General features: G+C 46.5%; 1 protein-coding gene across 1 annotated transcript in view; it reads right to left on the reverse strand.

Annotated features, from left to right (window-relative positions):
• Nucleotides 1-3,251: 3,251 nt before the first annotated feature.
• Nucleotides 3,252-23,058, reverse strand: part of LOC310672881 (uncharacterized protein) — a gene marked incomplete at its 5' end in the record, with an annotated part of 57,372 nt that continues 37,565 nt past the window's right edge. Inside the window, 2 exons of the mRNA XM_083430533.1 lie at nt 3,252-5,139; nt 13,934-14,107. Of these exons, the coding sequence (XP_083286659.1) occupies nt 3,275-5,139; nt 13,934-14,107 (2,039 nt within the window). The 3' untranslated portion in view covers nt 3,252-3,274. The remainder of the gene's footprint in view (nt 5,140-13,933; nt 14,108-23,058) is intronic.

The following is a 23,058-nucleotide window of genomic DNA, read 5'->3' on the forward strand; positions in this document are numbered from 1 at the left end:
GCTCAAACTTGACACTTGCCTGAGGAGGTGTTCTAGGTTCCCCCCTCTGAGGGATCCTGTGCTATCCCTGCCTTGGACTCTGTCCCTGTGGTGGACCCTGTTGCTCTGGACCATGGTCCAGAGCAACAAGTTCCTCTTCCTCCTCAATGTCTGAGTCATAGAACGGCTGTGGAATCACATTTGGATTAGCGTGCAGACGTTTCCAACCAGCTTGCTCACAGAACTCAGCGCTATTGCTGATAACAAACCTAGACTGGTTTCCACTTGGGTATGCAAACCACCAGGCCTTTGAGCCAGGCTCATACCCTACAAAGATCATTCTTTTAGATCTTGGCTCACCTTTCTTGCGTAGAGCCTGTGGAATAAGCACCCAGGCCTCACAACCAAACACGAAGGTAGTGTACTTTAGGCTTCTTTCCATGCAGCAAGAAATAAGGTGTATTTCCTACACTAGAGTTGCACACTCTGTTTTGCGTATGAACTACAAATCTCCAGGCTTCAGACCAATATTTCTGGGGTAGCCCTGCATCCCACAAGATTGAAGATACCGCTTCCTGCACCGTCCTGTTCTTTCTCTCTGCCAGCCCATTCTGTTGCAGAGTATGGAGCGGTCAATCTGTGGCTAATCCCCTTCTCCCTAAAGAAATCCTGTAAGGCAGAACCTCTGTCACTTTGAAAACCATGCACTTTGGTGCAGAATGTTACCTCAACTGCGGTGATCCAATCCCTGATCATTTTAGCCGCCTCCCCTTTCATTTGAAGAGCAAAGGTCCAAGCAGACCTCGAGAAATCATCAATCAGAAGCAGAGAGAACCTTGATCCCCCCCAGTGACTCAACTGACATGGGCCCACACAAATCTACATGAATTAACTCAAAGGGTTGTGTGGTCTGTCTCTGACTTTGGATAGGAGCATGTCACAATCTTTGCCTGTTTACAAGCATTGCAATCTAAAAATTTGTCACAAGCCTTAAATTTGCACCCTTGTGTCAGTTCGGGTGCCTTCTTAACCCCCAATTCAGATGTGCGAAGCGCCTGTGCCAAATATGCGAACAACCATGGTGGGGCGCTACATTCACACATTGCCCCTTCGCATCTTCGGTGTCATCCTCTTTTGTAGAAAAATGCACATTTACAACAAACAAATTGCCTTTAGACTGCACTGTGTACACGTGCTTCCCATTCTTGGAAAACTCACATTGGGTACCTGCAAAAGACACATGAAAACCATCAGCAAGTAAATCATGCACACTTAACAAACAGTTGGCTAAGCCAGGCACCGCAAAAGCTTTGACTTCATGCTTAAGAAAGGAACAGAAGAAAAAGCCTGTCTGTGTTAGCCGTTTTTTACTTCCATCTGCGAGCGCCACGAATTTATCAGTTTTTACTGTCCTGCAATTCCTTAAAACACCAGCAGATGCCACTAGCGTGTTTGTGGCTCCTGAGTCGATGACGACAGCCAGAGTGTCTTGTTGTTGACATTCCTGGATCGCCATGGCAACAATCTCCTCGCTACCCCCCTCCTTGGGGCCTCTGCAGAAATCCTCTCTGGTTGTCACGGCAACAGACTCCCCCCGGCAGGGAGACTTGCCCACGACCTTCACAGTTTCCTTAGATGCAACTCTCTCAGTTGCCTTGGAGACCGGACTGCTCCCAGCGTTCTCACACAAATCCACAGCTCTTATCTTTACTTGCTCCAGGTGGCCGGCCTTAAAGCCTCTAGCTGCATTCAGCTTCGCACGGCTAGGCTTCAGCTCACGGCGTAAACAACTCTTGGCAGCTTTTGGAGAAAGAGGCGTCTCTGAGCTTTCACTGCTCACTGCCCCCCCCACTACTCACGGGGCTTCCAGGACATTTGCCTGCACCCCCTCTGATGGGTACGGGGCTCCCAACTCTTGGCCTCTCTCCAGGCTCCTCACACAGACACGTTGCAACATCCAAACAGCTCCCAGGCTCAGCAAAAGCACCAGCAGCATTGCCAGCAACAGCAACAGTCCCTTCGCCCCCCAGTGGGGGCTCAAAGCTCCTCCCAGCTGTGTGGTCGGCGCCATCTTGCCTCTCCATTTCAGGTGCAGCCACGTCTCAGCCCTTGCTTCCCAAACCAGCTCCACAAGCCTTTCGGAGGGATTCCCAAGCGGCCCTTGGCTGTTTTGCACCCAGGACAACTGGCACTACATGAGCATCCACATTCTCAGCCAAAAATGCAAGCACACGCTTCTCCATTTCACTTTGCACTGCAGCCTTTTCAGCCTCTGCTTTCCCAGCTGCATACTGTGGGGGCTGGACTACGTCCCATAGCTGCTCTCCCACCAGTAAGAGTTCCATTTCAAAACTCCATTGTAGCCAATTTTGGTTATTCAGTCTCTGACATGGTAGTTTAAACTCAAAGCCATGTCCCTGGGGCTGTGCCATGCCTCCCTTCTCCCTTCTGTGGCGTTTGCAAGAGTACTCACTCATTTACGCCAACTGGGTGTTCCGGAAAGACCTGGCATCGCAGCGCCCTCGCTCCGTCAGCCTCCTCCGATCTGCCCTCTGCTTTCTTTGGCAATCGATCAAACTGACGTTCCAAGCTCTTTCTCACACGCTTCGCGTTGGTCCATAACCTGTTCCTAGATTTATTGCTTTATTGTTTGGCGCCCAGCCACGCTTCCCCTGCGAGCCTCTGCAGCTTCTGTTTACGCAGTGTGGCTTTAGAGCGGTCATAAAGCAATTAGCCGAATTACACAGCGCCTGTGTGTCGAAAGGGCAGTAAATCAGTCCAGACTTTTCTTCTGTCCTAATATCTCTTCATTGGAAACAAAATAGCATATCTGCAATGCACAACAGCCATCCGTGTTAAGCTGCATTTTCTCTGCCTCCTCTCTCTCTCTCTCCTTGCAGCGGGTGAACTGAGTGCTTTCGATTTCCACTCAGTTGACAACATACCAAGCTGCTTTCGTCACGTCCTGGCTTACTTCCCTTGTAAGCCCGTCCCCGCAAGCACGAGGCATAGAAGGCTAACCCTTCACTACACCCAACAGTTTCTCCCCTGTATGAATTATTTGATGAGAAATGAGACTCTGCCTGTAACTGAAGCTCTTTCCACATTCCAAGCACTGATAAGGTTTCTCCCCTGTATGAATTCTTTGATGGGTAGTGATATTTTCCCTGCAGACGGAAGCATTTTCCACAGTCTAAGCAGTGATAGGTTTTCTCCCCTGTATGAATTCTTTGATGGGAAGTGAAACTTTCCGTCAGACGGAAGCATTTTCACAGTTTAAGCAGTGATAGGGTTTCTACCCTGTATGGATTCTTTGATGGGAAGTGAGATGCCCACTCTGACGAAAGCTCTTTCCACATTCTAAGCACTGAAAGGGTTTCTGCCCTGAATGAGTTCTTTGATGGGAAGTGAGATTGTGTCTGTGACTGAAGCTCTTTCCGCATTCCAAGCACTGATAGGGTTTCTCCCCGGTATGAATTCTGTGATGAGAAGTGAGCTCACCACTCTGACGAAAGCTCTTTCCACAATCCATGCACTGATATGGTTTTTCCCCTGTATGAATTCTGTGATGAGAAGTGAGCTCACCCCTCAGACGAAAGCTCTTTCCACAATCCAAGCACTGAAAAGGTTTCTCCCCTGTGTGAATTCTGTGATGGGAAGTGAGATCACCACTCAGACGAAAGCTCTTTCCACAATCGATGCACTGATATGGTTTCTCCCCTGTATGGATTCTTTGATGGGAAGTGAGACTTTCCTTCCAACTGAAGCTCTTTCCACATTCCAAGCACTGATAGGATTTCTCCCCTGTATGAATACTTTGATGGGAAGTGAGTCTTTTCTTGAAACTGAAGCTCTTTCCACATTTCAAGCACTGATAGGATTTCTCCCCGGTATGAATTCTGTGATGGGAAGTGAGACTGTCCTTTCGACTGAAGCTCTTTCCACATTTCAAGCACTGATAGGATTTCTCCCCGGTATGAATTCTGTGATGGGAAGTGAGACTGTACTTTTGACTGAAGCTCTTTCCACATTCCAAGCAGTGATAGGGTTTATGCCCTGTATGACTTCTTTGATGGGAAGTGAGATGGATGCGCTGACTGAAGCTCTTTCCGCATTCCAAGCACCGATAGGGTTTATGCCCTGTATGAATTCTTTGATGTAAAGCGAGTCTGCAGCTGTGACTGAAGCGCTTCCCACATTCGAAGCACTGATAGGGTTTCTCCCCGGTATGAATTATTTGATGGGAAGTGAGACTCTGCCTGTGACTGAAGCTCTTTCCACATTCCAGGCATTGATAAGGTTTCTTCCCGGTATGAATTCTTTGATGGGAAGTGAGACTGTCCTTTCGACTAAAGCTCTTTCCACATTCCAAGCAGTGAAAGGGTTTCTGCCCTGTATGACTTCTTTGATGGGAAGTGAGAGTCTGCCTGTGACTAAAGCTCTTTCCACATTCCAGGCACTGATAGGGTTTCTCTCCGGTATGAATTCTGTGATGGGAAGTGAGATTCTGCCTGTGACTGAAGCTCTTCCCACATTCGAGACACTGATAGGGTTTCTCCCCAGTATGAAGGTTTTGATGGGAAGTGAGACTCTGCCTGTGACTGAAGCTCTTTCCACATTCCAGGCATTGATAGGGTTTCTCTCCAGTATGAAGTTTTTTATGGGAAGTGAGATGTGACATATGACTGAATCTCTTTCCACATTCGAAGCACTGGTAGGGTTTCTCCCCGGTATGAATTATTTGATGGGAAGTGAGATGTTGTCTGTGAATGAAGCTCTTTCCACATTCCAAGCACTGAAAGGGTTTCTGTCCTGTATGACTTCTTTGATGGTAAGTGAGACTGTACTTTCGACTGAAACTCTTCCCACATTCAAGGCATTGATAGGGTTTCTCCTCTGTATGAATTCTTTGATGGGAAGTGAGACTGTACTTTCGAGTGAAGCTCTTCCCACATTCAAGGCACTGATAGGGTCTCTCCCCGGTATGAATTCTTTGATGGGAAGTGAGGCTATTCCTTCGAATAAAGCTCTTTGTTTGATGCGAGGTGGACAGGGAGCTCTGATGGATGTTCTCTCCACACTTTGAATATTTATCAGACTTCTCCGCTATGTGGATTCTGTTGTGGTCCTTCTTGTTCTTCCCCACCAATTCATCACCATCTGCAATGAAGAGAGAAGCTAATTAGAGCTTCAGGAAGAAATGGAGCTCCAGATTATTGAACAAAGTTAATGCATGCTTGTGATAGAGGAAGAACTGAGGAGAGTCAGATGTGAGGCCTTACTATAATTTTCACTGCCTTTTTAAGCTGGAATTTCTTGCCTTTTATCTGGGATAGATTTTGTCTGGCTCAGTCATGGATTCCAATCCATCTTGAAGGTCAGTCATCTATTTGGTCAACAAAATGCAGACAGAAGCAAAAGCAAAAATGAGACTTCCCTGCGTGGTGCGCTCAGTGATGGGTCGAGGGAAGTGCTCTCATACAGTCGAGCACACCCGATCGCTGTAAAAGGGGTGAGGGGAGAACGAGGGCGATGTAGACTCCCTTGGATAAAAGCCAGAAAAGAGGTCTCTAGCCAAAAAAGCACCAAAGCGGTACTAGAAGACTCTCCGTATGCCGGCACAAAATGTGGAAGGTGGCAGGAATAGTCCAGCACTTAAAAGGGGGCACTCCTAACAGTGAGATGAGGAAGCACCAGGTTTCTCCAAATATTACAGCTGGAAACTCCAACCCTGGCTCCCTTAAAACAGACTATACTATCAGCAATACGTTGGAGACTGGGAATAAAACTCTATTAAAAACAGTGACATAGAGTGAATTAGAAAAAGGAGGTTCATTCTGATGTGATTTTATAAATTGGGACTAAGAAGCTTTGTGAGGATTACGTTCTAAACTAAAAGAAGACAAAACATATCAAAGAAAATAAACAAATAACTGCAAGAACCCTGTTTAATGCTGTTTAAGCAGACTGAAGGTGCGTGGTGAGAAGTGGTGGCGAAGGTGGTGGGGAGAACGAGAGAAATTGAAAGAGGGAAGAGCCAGGATAATGAGGGACTGCAAGAGTGTTTTGAGAGCCAGGAGGGAGGAGACAAAGGAAGGAGAAAGGTTTGAGGGCAGATGAAGATGGTGGGGTCAGCTTGCTAATTGCTGACTCACCCTCCCCTTGGAAAGCAAACAGGAAATAAAGAAAGAGGAAGGACAGTTAAAAAGCATTCTGGGAATTAGGAACCGGGAAAGAAGACAAACCAAGGCTAGTAATAAAAGAAGGAAAAGTGCACAGCGCCATCTGGCAGACAATTTTAAAAGTGCAGGCAAAATGTGTTGATGTGCTCATCCTCTGTATTTGAAGCCGACTCCTCTATCTCTTCCATTATTAAATAGTGGGAATAATATTCATAACCTGACAGATCCCAACAGTTTGAAATATTAGAGACTTGGATGTTCTGGTCTTATTTAAAGACATCACCAGCCAAACCTGGGCCAAAGCATATTAACCTGTGTACATAAGAAAAAGAAATGGAAGGTCAAGATGGCTGAGAAGAAAATACAATCTAAAATAACTGTTACTGCCAGCTCCCAAGGTAGGAGACTTTCAATAGCAGAAACTGATCCCAATGCAGATTTGATAGCCAACATGAACAAAAATATAAATGATAAACTGGATTCAATGAACAATAAGATTGAACAACATTTAAAAATAATAATAGATCTCCAAGGTCAGGTAAAAGACCTGACAATAAAAAATGAGTTAGTCAAAACAGTTCAGGAATTAAAAATCAAGACAAATAAACAAGAAGAAGTGTCCAAACGGATTCAGGATGAAAATAAAGACCTGAGGAAAAATCAGGAGATTATACCGGATGACATAACAGAGATAAAGAAGGCACAAGAGCTATTATTAGATCAGATTGCCGTCTTGTACATGTAACAGCATCAAATGGTTCTGCACGAGGAATTCCTGAATCTCAAAATGAACAAATTGAGAATAAAATAATCCAAGAGTTAGCAAAGTGGATGGGAGTACAGGAAGACGAATTATTAATGGATGTGGACAAAATATTTAGGATCAGATCAGAAAGATCAAACATGTACAAAGGCCCAGGAGATTGCCTAGTGTTTTTAAACTCAAGGCTACTCAAAGACAAAATATTTCAAAAAGAAGCCAATGTAAATTAGTAATCGATGAACAGAAAATCTCAATTTTTAAGGAACTGCCAAAAAGATTAGTTGAGAAAAGACAAAATTATAAAATTCTCACAGATGCCTTAAAGAAAAATTCAATAAGATATAAGTGGGAATTTCCGGAGGGACTGACATTTACGTTAAAAGAAAGAAGGAAAAAACTAAGATCAATAGAAAAAATGGCAAAATTTTGAAGAAAGTGTAAAAAGGAACTTGGATTTAGAATTTTAACATAGTAAACAAGTTAAATAAAATTGAATAGAGACTGATGAACTTGAACATAATTTCTTGGAATGTAAATGGTCTTAATAGTAAATTGAAAAGAAAGCAAATAGAGTATATTCTGAAAAAGGGAAGATGGGATGTTGTATATTTGCAAGAAAGTAGCATGTAGCAAAAAGACATAGAAGGGTATTGATAAACAAGAAGCTAGGAACAGAATTTATATCATCAGATCCCAGAAAGAAAAGAGGTATTGTAACATATATAAACCCTCAAATAGAGACAAAACTAATTTTCAAGGATGAGAAAGGCAGGTTATTGGAGTTACTATTGGAAAAAGGGATGGAAAAAATTGTGGTGGTAGGGATTTATGCGCCAAATGGGAATAAATCACAGTATTTTAAAATAGTGCAAGATAAATTATTAGAATATATAGATGAGGAGATTATTCTATTAGGTGACTTCAACAGAGTCACCTCATTGGAATATGATCGCACTGACACAAGAAAGAAGTCAAAAGGTGGTAGACTTCCACAGACTTTTCCCCAAATGGTTGAAAATTTAAATTTAAAAGATGTTAGGAGATATAAACACCCACTAGAGAAACAGTTCACTCACTATTCACAGGGGAAAAAATCAGCAAGAAGGATCAATGGTATCTGGATCTCAAATAATTTAATGTTAAAAAACAAAACAAAAACAGAAATAAAACCTAAACTACTAACAGATCATAATTCAGTTACACTGGAATTAAGAGATAACAGAAAGGTAAAAAGAAGATGAAGAATGAAAAAATTTTAAATGATGAAAAGATTCTAGGTAAAGCACAGGAATTACTTAGAGAATTCTTCCAAATTAATAAAGAGCAAGATACAGAGAGTAGAATATGGGATGTGATGTAATATGGGATGTAATATGGGACGTGAGCAAAGCTGGTATAAGAAGATTTTATATTCAACAAAATGTGATTCATAAAAGAAATAGAGAAAAGAAAATGTATCAAATTAGAAAAGAAATAGAAGAAAATGAGAAAATATTAGCCAGACATCCAAAACAAGATCAAGATAGAGCTAATGTCAAAAATTATAGACCAATCTCTCTACTTAATGTGGATTACAAAATTCTTGCTAATATATTCAGGCTTGCTACAGAGGTTAAAAGCAACAAAAAAGGCTTCTATGGGTATGTTCGTAGCAAAAGGAAGAACAAAGAAACAGTGGGGTCACTCAGAGGAGAAGATGGTGAAATGCAAACAGGGGACACAGAAAGGGCTGAACTCCTCAATGCCTTCTTTGCCTCAGTCTTCTCCGATAAAGAAAACAATGCCCGACCTGAAGAATTTGGAGCAAATGATTCAGTAGAGAAAACACAGCCCAGAATAACTAAGGAGATAGTACAAGAATACTTGGCTAGTTTAGATGTATTCAAGTCTCCAGGGCCAGATGAACTGCATCCAAGAGTATTAAAAGAACTGGCAGATGTGATCTCAGAACCACTGGCAGTCATCTTTGAGAATTCCTGGAGAACAGGCGTAGTCCCGGCAGACTGGAGGAGGGCAAATGTTGTCCCTATTTTCAAAAAGGGGAAAAGAGAGGACCCAAATAATTACCGCCCAGTCAGTCTGACATCAATACCAGGGAAGATTCTGGAGCAGATCATTAAGCGAACAGTCTGTGAGCACCTAGAAAGGAATGCTGTGATCACCAAGGGTCAGCATGGATTTCTGAAAAATAAGTCATGCCAGACTAACCTGATCTCGTTTTTTGACAGAATTACAAGCCTGGTAGATGAAGGGAACGCAGTGGATTTGGCCTACCTTGATTTCAGCAAGGCATTTGACAAGGTGCCCCATGATATTCTTGTAAAGAAGCTGGTAAAATGCGGTCTTGACTATGCTACCACTCACTGGATTTGTAACTGGCTGACTGACCGCACCCAAAGGGTGCTCATCAATGGTTCCTCTTCATCCTGGAGAAGAGTGACTAGTGGGGTGCCACAGGGTTCTGTCTTGGGCACGGTCTCATTCAACATCTTTATCAACGACTTGGATGATGGACTCAAGGGCATCCTGATCAAATTTGCAGATGACACCAAACTGGGAGGGGTGGCTAACACCCCAGAGGACAGGATCACACTTCAAAACGACCTTGACAGATTAGAGAACTGGGCCAAAACAAACAAGATGAACTTTAACAGGGAGAAATGTAAAGTATTGCACTTGAGAGGCACAAATACAGGATGGGTGACACCTGGCTTAAGAGCAGTACATGTGAAAAGGATCTAGGAGTCTTGGTTGACCACAAACTTGACATGAGCCAACAGTGTGAAGCGGCATCTAAAAAAGCCAATGGAATTCTGGGCTGCATCAATAGGAGTATAGCATCTAGATCAAGGGAAGTAATAGTGCCACTGTATTCTGCTCTGGTCAGACCTCACCTGGAGTACTGTGTGCAGTTCTGGGCACCACAGTTCAAGAAGGACACTGACAAACTGGAACGTGTCCAGAGGAGGGCAACCAAAATGGTCAAAGGCCTGGAAACGATGCCTTATGAGCAACGGCTAAGGGAGCTGGGCATGTTTAGCCTGGAGAAGAGCAGGTTAAGGGGTGATATGATGTTGTTGTTGTTGTTTAGTCGTTCAATCGTGTCCGACTCTTCGTGACCCCATGGACCAGAGCACGCCAGGCACTCCTGTCTTCCACTGCCACCCGCAGTTTGGTCAGATTCATGTTTGTAGCTTCGAGAACACTGTCTAACCATCTCGTCCTCTGTCGTCCCCTTCTCCTTGTGCCCTCCATCTTTCCCAACATCAGGGTCTTTTCCAGTGTGTCTTCTCTTCTCATGAGGTGGCCAAAGTATTGGAGCCTCAGCTTCACGATCTGTCCTTCCAGTGAGCACTCAGGGCTGATTTCCTTAAGAATGGATGCGTTTGATCTTCTTGCAGTCCATGGGACTCTCAAGAGTCTCCTCCAGCACCATAATTCAAAGGCGTCAATTCTTCGGCGATCAGCCTTCTTTATGGTCCAGCTCTCAATTCCATACATCACTACTGGGAAAACCATAGCTTTTACTATACGGACCTTTGTTGGCAAGGTGATGTCTCTACTTTTTAAAATGCTGTCTAGGTTTGTCATTGCTTTCCTCCCAAGAAGCAGGCGTCTCTTAATTTCGTGGCTGCTGTCACCATCTGCAGTGATCATGGAGCCCAAGAAAGTAAAATCTCTCACTGCCTCCATTTCCTCCCCTTCTATTTGCCAGGAGGTGATGGGACCAGTGGCCATGATCTTCGTTTTTTTGATGTTGAGCTTCAGACCATATTTTGCGCTCTCCTCTTTCACCCTTAATAAAAGGTTTTTTAATTCCTCCTCACTTTCTGCCATCAAGGTTGTGTCATCTGCATATCTGAGGTTGTTGATATTTCTTCCAGCAATCTTAATTCCGGCTAGGGATTCATCCAGCCCACCCTTTTTCGCATGATGAATTCTGCATATAAGTTAAAAAAGCTGGGAGACAAAATACAACCTTGTCGTACTCCTTTCCCAATTTTGAACCAATCAGTTGTTCCATATCCAGTTCTAACTGTAGCTTCTTGTCCCACATAGAGATTTCTCAGGAGACAGATGAGGTGATCAGGCACTCCCATTTCTTTAAGAACTTGCCATAGTTTGCTGTGGTCGACACAGTCAAAGGCTTTTGCATAGCCAATGAAGCAGAAGTAGATGTCTTTCTGGAACTCTCTAGCTTTCTCCATAATCCAGCGCATGTTTGCAATTTGGTCTCTGGTTCCTCTGCCTCTTCTAAATCCAGCTTGCACTTCTGGGAGTTCTCGGTCCACATACTGCTTGAGCCTACCTTGAAGAATTTTAAGCATAACCTTGCTAGCGTGTGAAATGAGTGCAATTGTGCGGTAGTTGGAGCATTCTTTGGCACTGCCCTTCTTTGGGATTGGGATGTAGACTGACCTTCTCCAATCCTCTGGCCACTGCTGAGTTTTCCAAACTTGCTGGCATATTGAGTGTAGCACCTTAACAGCATCATCTTTTAAAATTTTAAATAGTTCAGCTGGAATACCATCACTTCCACTGGCCTTGTTATTTGCAATGCTTTCTAAGGCCCATTTGACTTCACTCTCCAGGATGTCTGGCTCAAGGTCAGCAACCACACTACCTGGGGTGTACGAGACATCCATATCTTTCTGGTATAATTCCTCTGTGTATTCTTGCCACCTCTTCTTGATGTCTTCTGCTTCTGTTAGGTCCTTACCACTTTTGATATATAAAAGGATGTCACATAGAGGAGGGAGAAAGGTTGTTTTCTGCTGCTCCAGAGAAGCGGACACGGAGCAATGGATCCAAACTACAAGAAAGAAGATTCCACCTAAACATTAGGAAGAACTTCCTGACAGTAAGAGACAGTAATTTGCTGCCAAGGAGTGTGGTGGAGTCTCCTTCTTTGGAGGTCTTTAAGCAGAGGCTTGACAACCATATGTCAGGAGTGCTCTGATGGTGTTTCCTGCTTGGCAGGGGGTTGGACTCGATGGCCCTTGTGGTCTCTTCCAACTCTATGATTCTATGACGTAGCAGTTGAGCTGGCTGGGCCCCAAACCTCTTTCTGCTCATCCTTAGAGCTGCTGAGAGACCCTAGAAGGTTGGGAATAGGATCTGGCTCCTGCTGTTTCTTAGCCACCTCCTCATTTTCCTTATTCACGCAAAATGGAGTGATTTTTTTGGTTGTACTTTCTTTAGAGAAGCTCTCTTTGGAGCAGGGCCCGTGGCACTCAGGGAGAGACCAGAAATTTTGTAACCACTCCAGGTCAACACCATATTTTCAATAATTCCTTTTTTTTAAAAAAATACTTGTTTTTATTAGAAATTCCAACATAACAATTTAAACAAAAATACATCATCCACATCATTCCCCGCCATTTCCCCCTAAAAAAGACAAAAGAAAAAAAACCCTCCCCACCGCCAAGACTTCCTTCAGCTCTTCTCTCTTAAATTCTTCAACACATAATTTTATCTGCATGTTATAAAATTGTAAAAACCCTCAATTTATCTCTATATATTACCAATAAAGAGTTTGTAATGAAGTTGGGAAATCTTAGAAGAAGAAGGAGAAGGAGAAGGAGAAGAAGAAGAAGAAGAAGAAGAAGAAGAAGAAGAAGAAGAAAGTTTGGGTTTGATATCCCGCTTTATCACTACCCGAAGGAGTCTCAAAGCAGCTAACATTCTCCTTTCCCTCCCTCCCCCACAACAAACACTCTGTGAGGTGAGTGGGGCTGAGAGACTTCAGAAAAGTGTGAGTAGCCCAAGGTCACCCAGCAGCTGCATGTGGAGGAGCGGAGACGCGAACCCGCTTCACCAGATTAGTAGACTACCGCTCTTAACCACTACACCACACTGGCTCTTAGCAAGTTAAAACTTTGGCTCATGCTAAAGAAAAGGATTATGGTAGAGCCAAACGCTGTAGAATTCTTGGAATGTGTATCTGCTTCTTTAATGGCAGACTTTCTGTCTCAAAGAGTGTGAATAAGTTATCTTCTCCATCTGCAGGAAGGAGGTTCACATTTAGCTGTTGACACCTGGCTATCTGAGATGCCGTTTCTGTGTGGAAAAGGTTATGAACCTTTACAACTCAAAGAATCTGGATTGGCTCTGGGAATGCTTTTCATCTTCAAGGCCTTTTGATAAACAGGATTCGGCTGTCGAGGCTCCTAACAAGCCTGAGATATTGTTCTATCTAACCACTGGCGAGTTGCTTTGTTGTTGTTTAGTCGTTTAGTCGTGTCCGACTCTTCGTGACCCCATGGACCAGAGCACGCCAGGCACTTCTGTCCTCCACTGCCTCCCGCAGTTTGGCGAGTTGCTAATTAATCTGAAGAACTGATTGGCTTTTGAGTTTTGAATCCACGTGGGTTCAAAGGGGATAAAACCTAAGGAAACCAACTTGCAATTCCCTAACATACCTTGCCATGTGAGACCATTGTCTTGCAAAGAGGACTTGCCCTGATGCCAGGGATGCGGAGAACAGTTCTGTTTCACACTTTCATTCTCGTTGTGAGCATGTTCTGTAGTTAGTGATACTGAAAAATGTTTTTATTTTCTGTTTGGGATTTGTAAGAGATGTGCCAACTTTTCTGTTTGAATAATATTGGTTTTTCATTGAATTCTGGAAAAAGGACTTTTTCCTTTTTCTATCTTTTGTGCCTTTCTGCCCGGGAAGCTAAACCAGTACCTGACCACTTAGTCGCCTACCAGAGCCTGATGGATTTCTGTCTGCGCCACAGTAAAGTGACACAGTGTGGGGCAGCCCGGTAAAACTGCAGAGAAATCTCCTTCCTTAGCTTACTTTTCAGGGCTGTTCTAAGATAAGGAAGTGGTGGCACCAAACTACTGTTTCTGTTTCTTTATGTTCTGAAAAAGTTTCGGCGCACCCCACTCACTCTCATCCGGGTCTTTCCAGAGTTGGAAGGCAGGCTGGAGAGGTGAGAGAGTGTGCACGAAGGATACACAAGCCCCAGTACCTCTCCATCTCCCCTCCCCTGGGACTCACCAGATCTCTCGGAGGTCCCTGGGAGGGAATGCTCAGAGGCTGTGAGGAGGGATGCAGGAGACAACCTGACCAGGTCAACCGTCCATCTTCCCCCTTCCATCCTCGCTAGGTTTACAGATTCAGTCTCTTTCATCCTTCCTGAGGAGTCGAGAAGCCACCACAAGCTGCAGGGTCCTGGGAGAGAGGAAGAAGGAAAGGGAGCCTCAGAGGCCCTGCCGGAATTCTCCTGCCCTAGATATTCCCCTGCTCCTGGAGAAGCACAAATGGGGCAGCCCCTTCCCAACAGAAACCCCATTTGAAACATCTCCAGTGATTCCCATTTAATCTGTTTGCACCTCACCCCACTTCGTAAGGCTGGCATGGTCTGCACACTAGTGACCTGAGAGTGGACCCCATTGAACTCAGAGGGGCTTATGGACAGAACTTGGTGCAAAACCCAGGCACCATCCTGTCCCCAAGCCTGAAAACTGCAGCCCCAGAGCATGGGCAGAAAATAGCCGAGTAGCTATTACATGTAGGTGCCCCCACGTCTCAATGCAAGAGATGACTTGGCAGTTGAGCTGGCTGGGCCCCAAACCTCTTTCTGCTCATCATTAGAGCTGCTGAGAGACCCTAGAAGGTTGGGAATAGGATTTGGCTCCTGTTGTTTCTTAGCCACCTCCTCATTTTCCTTATTCACGCAAAATGGAGCGATTTTTTTGGTTGTGCTTTCTTTAGAGAAGCTCTCTTTGGAGCAGGGCCCGTGGCACTCGGGGAGAGACCAGAAATTTTGTAACCACTCCAGGTCACCACCATCTTTTCCCTTAATTCCGTATCATGTTTCCTTATACCATTTGTAGCAATTAAAGCTTTTCTAACTTTAGTCTGCAGCAACTTCTGTGTCATTCACTTAGTGTTCTGCAGAATGCGGAGGCTAGACTGGTGACTGGGAGTTGCTGCTGGAACCATGTAAGACCGCTCCTAAAGGATCTACTTTCAAAGTGTTGGTGCTGACCTTCAAAGCCCTAAACGGCCTCTGCCCAGGATACCCGAAGGAGCATCTCCACCCCCATCGTTCAGCCTGGACCCTGAGGTCCAGCACCAAGGGCCTTCTGGTGGTTCCCTCAGTGCAAGTTACAGGGAAGCAGGCTGAGGGCCTTCTTGGTAGTGGCGCCCGCCCTGTGGAACACGCTCCCATCAGATGTCAAGGATATGAGTAACTATGTAACCTATGAGACACCAGAAGGCAGCCCTGTATATTATATGTGCTGGAAGCAGCCCTGAGTGTCTGGGGAAACCCAGTCAGATGGGTGGCAGGTAAATATTATTATTATTATTATTATTATTATTATTATTATTATTATTCACACAGGATGCTGATGACGTGGCAGCTTCACCCCAGTGCCTTGCCAGGGCAGGAGGGGCATGGTCTTCCTAAAAATATTGAGCTGATCAAGGCTGGGTGCAGCTCCTGCTCCCAAGAGTGGCACATGCCAGTCTGTGCACTTGCTCAGCTGGGAGGGGGCAGATGTTTAACAAGGTTGGAAACCAGATCTCACCCGGCCCTAGTGACTCCTCCCAAGAATCCGGGGAGCCAGAATTGGTTCAGGACCCTGGGAGTTGCAAGGAGACAGCTTCAGCCCTGCTGCCCAAGGACTGCAATTCCCAGAGTGCTCACCAATCCCCCCTTCTTGCCAGGGAACTCTGGGAATTGTAGTTGGGTAGATGGTGGGAGAAGGTCTCCCCTCCAGTCTCCACACTTGGGGGAGGGGGCTGTATCTCCCCACTCCACAGGGCTTCTCCTTCCTCGGATTCCTCGGATGCTTCTCTGTGTTATGAAATGCCACTTTCCCCTCAATCTGAAGGGGGCTTATTTGCATGCCCTCTTTTTGTTGCCCCAAAGACTCCTCCCCCAAAATGAAGGCAGCATCTTGATCCAAAGGAAGAACAGAGTTGCAGACCTGCTGGACACTCAGCCCCTCCCTGGCTTGGCAGAGAGGAACTGGGGGCAGGACCCTCTGCTCCCTGACTTGGGGGTCTCCCCCCCCCATGAATGACCTGAACAGGGGGGGGTCTGCCTCCTCCCTTGCAGCCCTGGGACCCCCTTCTCCCCGCTGCACCCCAAGGGGGAAGAGACTCACCAGATTCCAGGAGGGGCACCGAGGAAGTTTTTGCAAAACAGAGAGAAGAAAGCAGCCTCCTCTTTGCTCGCAGGAAGGGACTGAGCAGGGAGGGGCTTCTGCTCGGGAGGACCTTGCCCCCCCCGCCTCCCCTTCCTGTCCTCTCTAGGAATCCCGCTCTGCTCCTTTTAACCCTTGGCAAGCCGAGGGCACCCAGACCGCCCCTCCCTCTCCCTGCCGTTTTCCTGCTTCTGCGCTCTAGGGGCTGCCCTTCCTTCTCCATCTGGGCCAAGGACTCCAAGGCCCCCCCATCTTAGTCTGACTGACGACAAGGGAGGTGGGGGTTCCCGGGTACCATTCTGCCGTGTGCATCTGGATCCTTACTTTGAAATAATTGAATGTTAAGGGGCCTTTCCTGCAAGCGCCTTCCCTGGGACCCACCGGCAGGGTACGTGGGATCCGGCTGCGAAGTTGGGGACCTGCGGGGTTTCCCTGGAAGTCTCCTCCCCCCCCCCACGTTTCTCTTTTCCTGGGGGGCCAAGAGATGCTCCCCTGCCCTGCACCCCCAGGGGCCCCTTTGCGGAAACTGAAGTGCGATGCCCACCAAAGGGAAGGTGAAGGACCCCTGGACCTTTGTCCGCAGACAGCTCCCCCCCCCTTTCTTCCCCACACCAAACATAACCACAGTTTTGAAAATCCTTCATACTCTGGGCATGTGCAGATTTTGCAGCTTTCTGTAAACCAGAGGCAGGGAAGAAGTGGGCAAAGAACCACCTTGCAGAAAAGGGGCCTTGTGGGCTGAGGTGCAGGATCCCTGAGGATCCAGTACCGGAACAATTGCCCCCCCCCCCATCATAGAGGCGGTGGCACCCCCACCTGAATCGCAGAAATAGACTCCCGGAGGAGCCAGCAAGGGAGGCGGATGGGCAGAGAGGACAAAGAGATGAAGATGCAGTGATGGGGAAGGGAGGGGACCCCAAAAAGAGCCCTTACTGGGCCCCGGATCTATGCATTCTAGCTGCAAAGTGGGAACCCAACACCTGCAGGGCTTGCCTGGCAGGATGAAGCCCCTCCCCCCCGCAGATTACCCTCCCTCCACGCACAATAACATTGGAACATTCAAAAGGTAAAGGACCCCTGGACAGTTACGTCCAGTCAAAGGCGACTGTGGGGTTGGGGCGCTCGTCTCCGCTGTCAGGCCGAGGGGGCTGGCGTTTGTCCACAGACAGCTTTTCCGGGTCACGTAGCCAGCAGGACTAAACCGCTTCTGGACTAAAACTCCTAGGGGCCAAGGTCCCGTTGTCCCCCCCCCCCCAAAAAAAAAAGTTGATTGACATTAAAATGGTGAGGGGTGTGTGGCATCATCTCACCCATTAGACTGGGAGGAAGAGGGTATGGGGAGGGAAGCCCAGCCAAGCATTGCCAGGGGACGGTTGGGGGCGCTGGCAGATAATTTCCTGGAGGGGCTCCAGAGCTGCCTTGGCATCTTCCTCCTGCTCAGGAATCTGCTTGAAGTAAAGCGGGGGGGTGTCCTATTCCCATTGCACCCCCTTCCTCCAGGGAGGTTGGATTCATGGAATCCTAGGAACTGTCAGAGCCAGCCAGCCAAAACCACAGAGAGCATGTGATGAAGCTAACCCTTTATTAGCAGAAACAAAGATTGCTCCAGGGAGCCAGGAATAGTCAGCACTCAACTCTTCTCACTAGTTGCAGAGATCCGGGTGGAAGAATTTCAATGGTCTTACATCCGACCTTAAACAATATAGGTTATCTAGGCTAGCTAGAGAGCAGGGAGCAGATATAATGTGTCTTCAAGAAACCCATAAACCAAAGAAAAGACAAGAAGCCTTATTTAATAATTTAATGATTCAGCTTGGGAGGTATTAGCAGAAGCAAGAAGTAAAGCGAAAGCAAGAGGGGTAGCAGTCCTGGTAAATAGGAGAATAGATATTAAGATGACAGAAATGGTGTTAGACAAGGAAGGTAGATTTATGCTGCTTAATGGTAAACTGGAAAATGAAGTGCTAACAATAGTGAACATTTATGCTCCAAATAAAGGACAGAATAAATTCCTAAATAAAGGACTTTAAAAAATTTAGCAGTTCTCAGAGGGCAAAATTATTATAGCAGGCGATTTGAATATGGATATCACAAAAATTAAAACGATTCATTCAGTAATTTAAAGATTCATTTCAGTAATTTAAAGATGATGCTGTTAAGGTGCTACACTCAATATGCCAGCAGATTTGGGAAATTCAGCAGTGGCCAGAGGATTGGAGAGGATCAGTCTACATCCCAATCCCAAAGAAGGGCAGTGCCAAAGAATGTTCCAACTTCTGCACAATTGCACTCATTTCACACACTAGCAACGTTATGCTTAAAATTCTACAAGGCAGGCTTCAGTAGTATGTGGACCGAGAACTCCCAGAAGTGTAAGCTGGATTTTGAAGGAGCAGAGGAACCAGAGACCAAATTGCAAACTTGTGCTGGATGAAAGCTAGAGAGTTCCAGAAAGACATCTACTTCTGCTTCATTGACTATGCAAAAGCCTTTGACTTTGTCGACCACAGCAAACTATGGGAGTTCTTAAAGAAATAGGAGTGCCTGATCACCTCATCTGTCTTCTGAGAAATCTCTATGTGGGACAAGAAGCTACAGCTAGAAATGGATATGGAACAACTGATTGGTTCAAAATTGGGAAAGGAGTACGACAAGGCTGTATTTTGTCTCGCTGCTTATTTAAGTTATATGCAGAATTCATCATGCGAAAGGCTGGGCTGGATGAATCCCAAACATACCCAGCTCCCTTAGCCGTTCCTCATAAGGCATCGTTTCCAGGCCTTTGACCATTTTGGTTGCCAACCATAGAACTCTACTTCTCTGCATACCTCTGAAAGAGCACTGAACTCAGCCTCAGTGGATGAGAGCGCTATAAGACTTTGCTTCTTGGACCTCCATCCAACTACTGAGTTCCCAAACTTCACCACTAGGCCAGACACAGACTTGCGATCCTCAAGATTAGCCCAGTCTGAGTCCACGAAACAAGTCAGTTTGACTTCTCCTTGTGCGGGCAACCTAAGACAAAAGTCTTTGGTTTCCTGCAAATACCTCAGAACTCTCTTGATGCCATTCCAGGCTTGCACACTAGGGTTTGAAGCTTCCCTGCTGAGCAGATTGACAGCAAATGCTATATCAGGTCTGCTCCACTGGGACAAGTACAGCAAACTCCCTAGAGCTGACTGAAACACTTCAGCATTTTCGAACACAGCGCGTTCTACTTGCTGGCTGTCCTTCACAAAACTAGTCTCCATAGAACTCACTCCTGCACAATCACTCATCCTGAACTTCTGAAGTTGCTCAATTTTGCCTCTCTGGCTGAGCAAGAAGCTTCCATCCTGTGCACAGTCAACACTGACACCTAGATAGGTTTTGACAGCACCAAGCTGCTTAAGCTTGAACCGTTTACCTAGCTCTTTGGCAAACTTCTCTGCCTGTTCATCTGTCTCTGATAAGTATAACAAATCATCAACCCAAAGTTGAAGAAATTCTTGTATTGCACCTGATCCTCTCAAATAAGGGCAACTATCAGCAATACTTCTTCTGAAACCTAGCTCTTCTAAGGCTTCATTCAGGCACATGTTCCAGTTTCTAGCAGATTGACGTAATCCATAGATGGATTTGTGCAATCTCCACACAACACCCTGCCTCAAGTTCTCAAACCCCGGAGGAGGAATCATGTACAGCTCCTCCTGGAGATCTGAGTTTAGGTAGGCAACATCCACATCAAAGTGGTTTACCTCCCAGCCTCTCTATGCTGCACAAGCTAAAAGCGTTCTCAGAGTCTCCGCTCGTGACGTTGGCGAATACACCTCCGTGAAGTGTATTCCCTTTCTCTGAGTGAATCCTCGAGCAACTAACCTAGCTTTATACTGTGGTTCTCCAGCGTCAGTGGGTTTCAGGCGGTAAACCCACCTGCAACTCACAGCCTGCTTGCCCAGTGGCAACTCTGTGAGAACACACCTAGATCTTCCATGGACTTCATCTCTTTGTCCATTGCCCTATGCCACTTACCGGCTTCTTCCTCAGGTAAACTCTGAATATCCTCGAAGAATTCAGGTTCACATCTGGCTGAACCTACCCAGACGCCTGAAGCGTCATACCGATCAGGAGGCCTCCTTGTCCTCACTGATCTCCTCAGTGTGAACCCTGGTGTCACTGCTGCCTCACTGGGTCCAGCTAAATCATCCTCAAATTCAGTGTCTTCCCCCTCTGACCTGCTGCGCCTCTTGGGCCTTACAGCTGGTCCAGCAGGTAAGGAAGGCTCACTCTTTGGCTCAAACTTGACACTAGCCTGAGGAGGTGTTCTAGGTTCCCCCCTTTGAGGGATCCTGTGCTGTCCCTGCCTTGGACTCTGTCCCTGTGGTGGACCCTGTTGCTCTGGACCATGGTCCAGAGCAACAAGTTCCTCTTCCTCCTCAACGTCTGAGTCATAGAACGGCTGTGGAATCACGTTTGGATTAGCGTGCAGACGTTTCCAACCAGCTTGCTCACAGAACTCAGCGCTATTGCTGATAACAAACCTAGACTGGTTTCCACTTGGGTATGCAAACCACCAGGCCTTTGAGCCAGGCTCATACCATACAAAGATCATTCTTTTAGATCTTGGCTCACCTTTCTTGCGTAGAGCCTGTGGAATAAGCACCCAGGCCTCACAACCAAACACACGAAGGTAATGTACTTTAGGCTTCTTTCCATGCAGCAAGAAATAAGGTGTATTTCCTACACTAGAGTTGTACACTCTGTTTTGCATATGAACTACAAATCTCCAGGCTTCAGACCAATATTTCTGGGGTAGCCCTGCATCCCACAAGATTGAAGATACCGCTTCCTGCACCGTCCTGTTCTTTCTCTCTGCCAGCCCATTCTGTTGCAGAGAGTACGGAGCAGTCAATCTGTGGCTAATCCCCTTCTCCCTAAAGAAATCCTGTAAGGCAGAACCTCTGTCACTTTGAAAGCCATGCACCTTGGTGGAGAATGTTACCTCAACTGCGGTGATCCAATCCCTGATCATTTTAGCTGCCTCCCCTTTCATTTGAAGAGGAAAGGTCCAAGCAGACCTCGAGAAATCATCAATTAGAAGCAGAGAGAACCTTGATCCCCCCCAGTGATTCAACTGACATGGGCCCACACAAATCTTCATGAATTAACTCAAAGGGTTTTGTGGTCTGTCTCTCTGACTTTGGATAGGAGCATGTCACAATCTTTGCCTGTTTACAAGCATTGCAATCTAAAAATTTGTCACAAGCCTTAAATTTGCACCCTTGTGTCAGTTCGGGTGCCTTCTTAACAAACCCCCAATTCAGATGTGCGAAGCGCCTGTGCCAAATATGCAAACAACCATGGTGGGGCACTACATTCACACATTGCCCCTTCGCATCTTCGGTGTCATCCTCTTTTGTAGAAAAATGCACATTTACAACAAACAAATTGCCTTTAGACTGCACTGTGTACACGTGCTTTCCATTCTTGGAAAACTCACATTGGGTACCTGCAAAAGACACATGAAAACCATCAGCAAGTAAATCATGCACACTTAACAAACAGTTGGCTAAGCCAGGCACCGCAAAAGCTTTGACTTCATGCTTAAGAAAGGAACAGAAGAAAAAGCCTGTCTGTGTTAGCCATTTTTTCCTTCCATCCGTGAGCGTCACAAATTTATGTTTTTACTGTCCTGCAATTCCTTAAAAGACCAGCAGATGCCACTAGCGGGTTTGTGGCTCCTGAGTCGATGACGACAGCCAGAGTGTCTTGTTGACATTCCTGGATCGCCATGGCAACAATCTCCTCGCTACCCCCCTCCTTGGGGCCTCTGCAGACATCCTCTCTGGTTGTCACGGCAACAGACTCCCCCTGGCAGGGAGACTTGCCCACGACCTTCACAGCTTCCTTAGATTGCCTCAGTTGCCTTGGAGACCGGACTGCTCCCAGCGTTCTCACACAAATCCACAGCTCTTATCTTTACTTGCTCCAGGTGGCCGGCCTTGAAGCCTCTAGCTGCATTCAGCTTCGCACGGCTAGGCTTCAGCTCACGGCGTAAACAACTCTTGGCAGCTTTTGGAGAAAGAGGCGTCTCTGAGCTTTCACTGCTCACTGCCCCCCCCCACTACTCACGGGGCTTCCAGGACATTTGCCTGCACCCCCTCTGATGGGTACGGGGCTCCCAACTCTTGGCCTCTCTCCAGGCTCCTCACACAGACACGTTGCAACATCCAAACAGCTCCCAGGCTCAGCAAAAGCACCAGCAGCATTGCCAGCAACAGCAACAGTCCCTTCGCCCCCCGGTGGGGGCTCAAAGCTCCTCCCAGCTGTGTGGTTGGCGCCATCTTCCCTCTCCATTTCGGGTGCAGCCACGTCTCAGCCCTTGCTTCCCAAACCAGCTCCACAAGCCTTTCGGAGGGATTCCCAAGCGGCCCTTGGCTGTTTTGCACCCAGGACAACTGGCACTAGATGAGCATCCACATTCTCAGCCAAAAATGCAAGCACACGCTTCTCCATTTCACTTTGCACTGCAGCCTTTTCAGCCTCTGCTTTCCCAGCTGCATACTGTGGGGGCTGGACTACGTCCCATAGCTGCTCTCCCACCAGTAAGAGTTCCATTTCAAAACTCCATTGTAGCCAGTTTTGGCTATTCAGTCTCTGACATGGCAGTTTAAACTCAAAGCCATGTCCCTGGGGCTGTGCCATGCCTCCCTTCTCCCTTCTGTGGCGTTTGCAAGAGTACTCATTCATTTATGCCAACTGGGTGTTCCGGAAAGACCTGACATTGCAGCGCCCTCGCTCCGTCAGCCTCCTCTGATCTGCCCTCTGCTTTCTTTGGCAGTCGATCAAACTGACGTTCAGTCTTTTAAAGTCTTCCAAGCCCTTTCTCACACGCTTCGCGTTGGTCCATAACCTGTTCCTAGATTTATTGCTTTATTGTTTGGCGCCCAGCCACGCTTCCCCTGCGAGCCTCTGCAGCTTCTGTTT

The sequence above is a fragment of the Podarcis tiliguerta genome, assembly GCF_965153285.1.
Source record: "Podarcis tiliguerta genome assembly, chromosome: 2".
Classification (NCBI taxonomy): domain Eukaryota; kingdom Metazoa; phylum Chordata; class Lepidosauria; order Squamata; family Lacertidae; genus Podarcis; species Podarcis tiliguerta.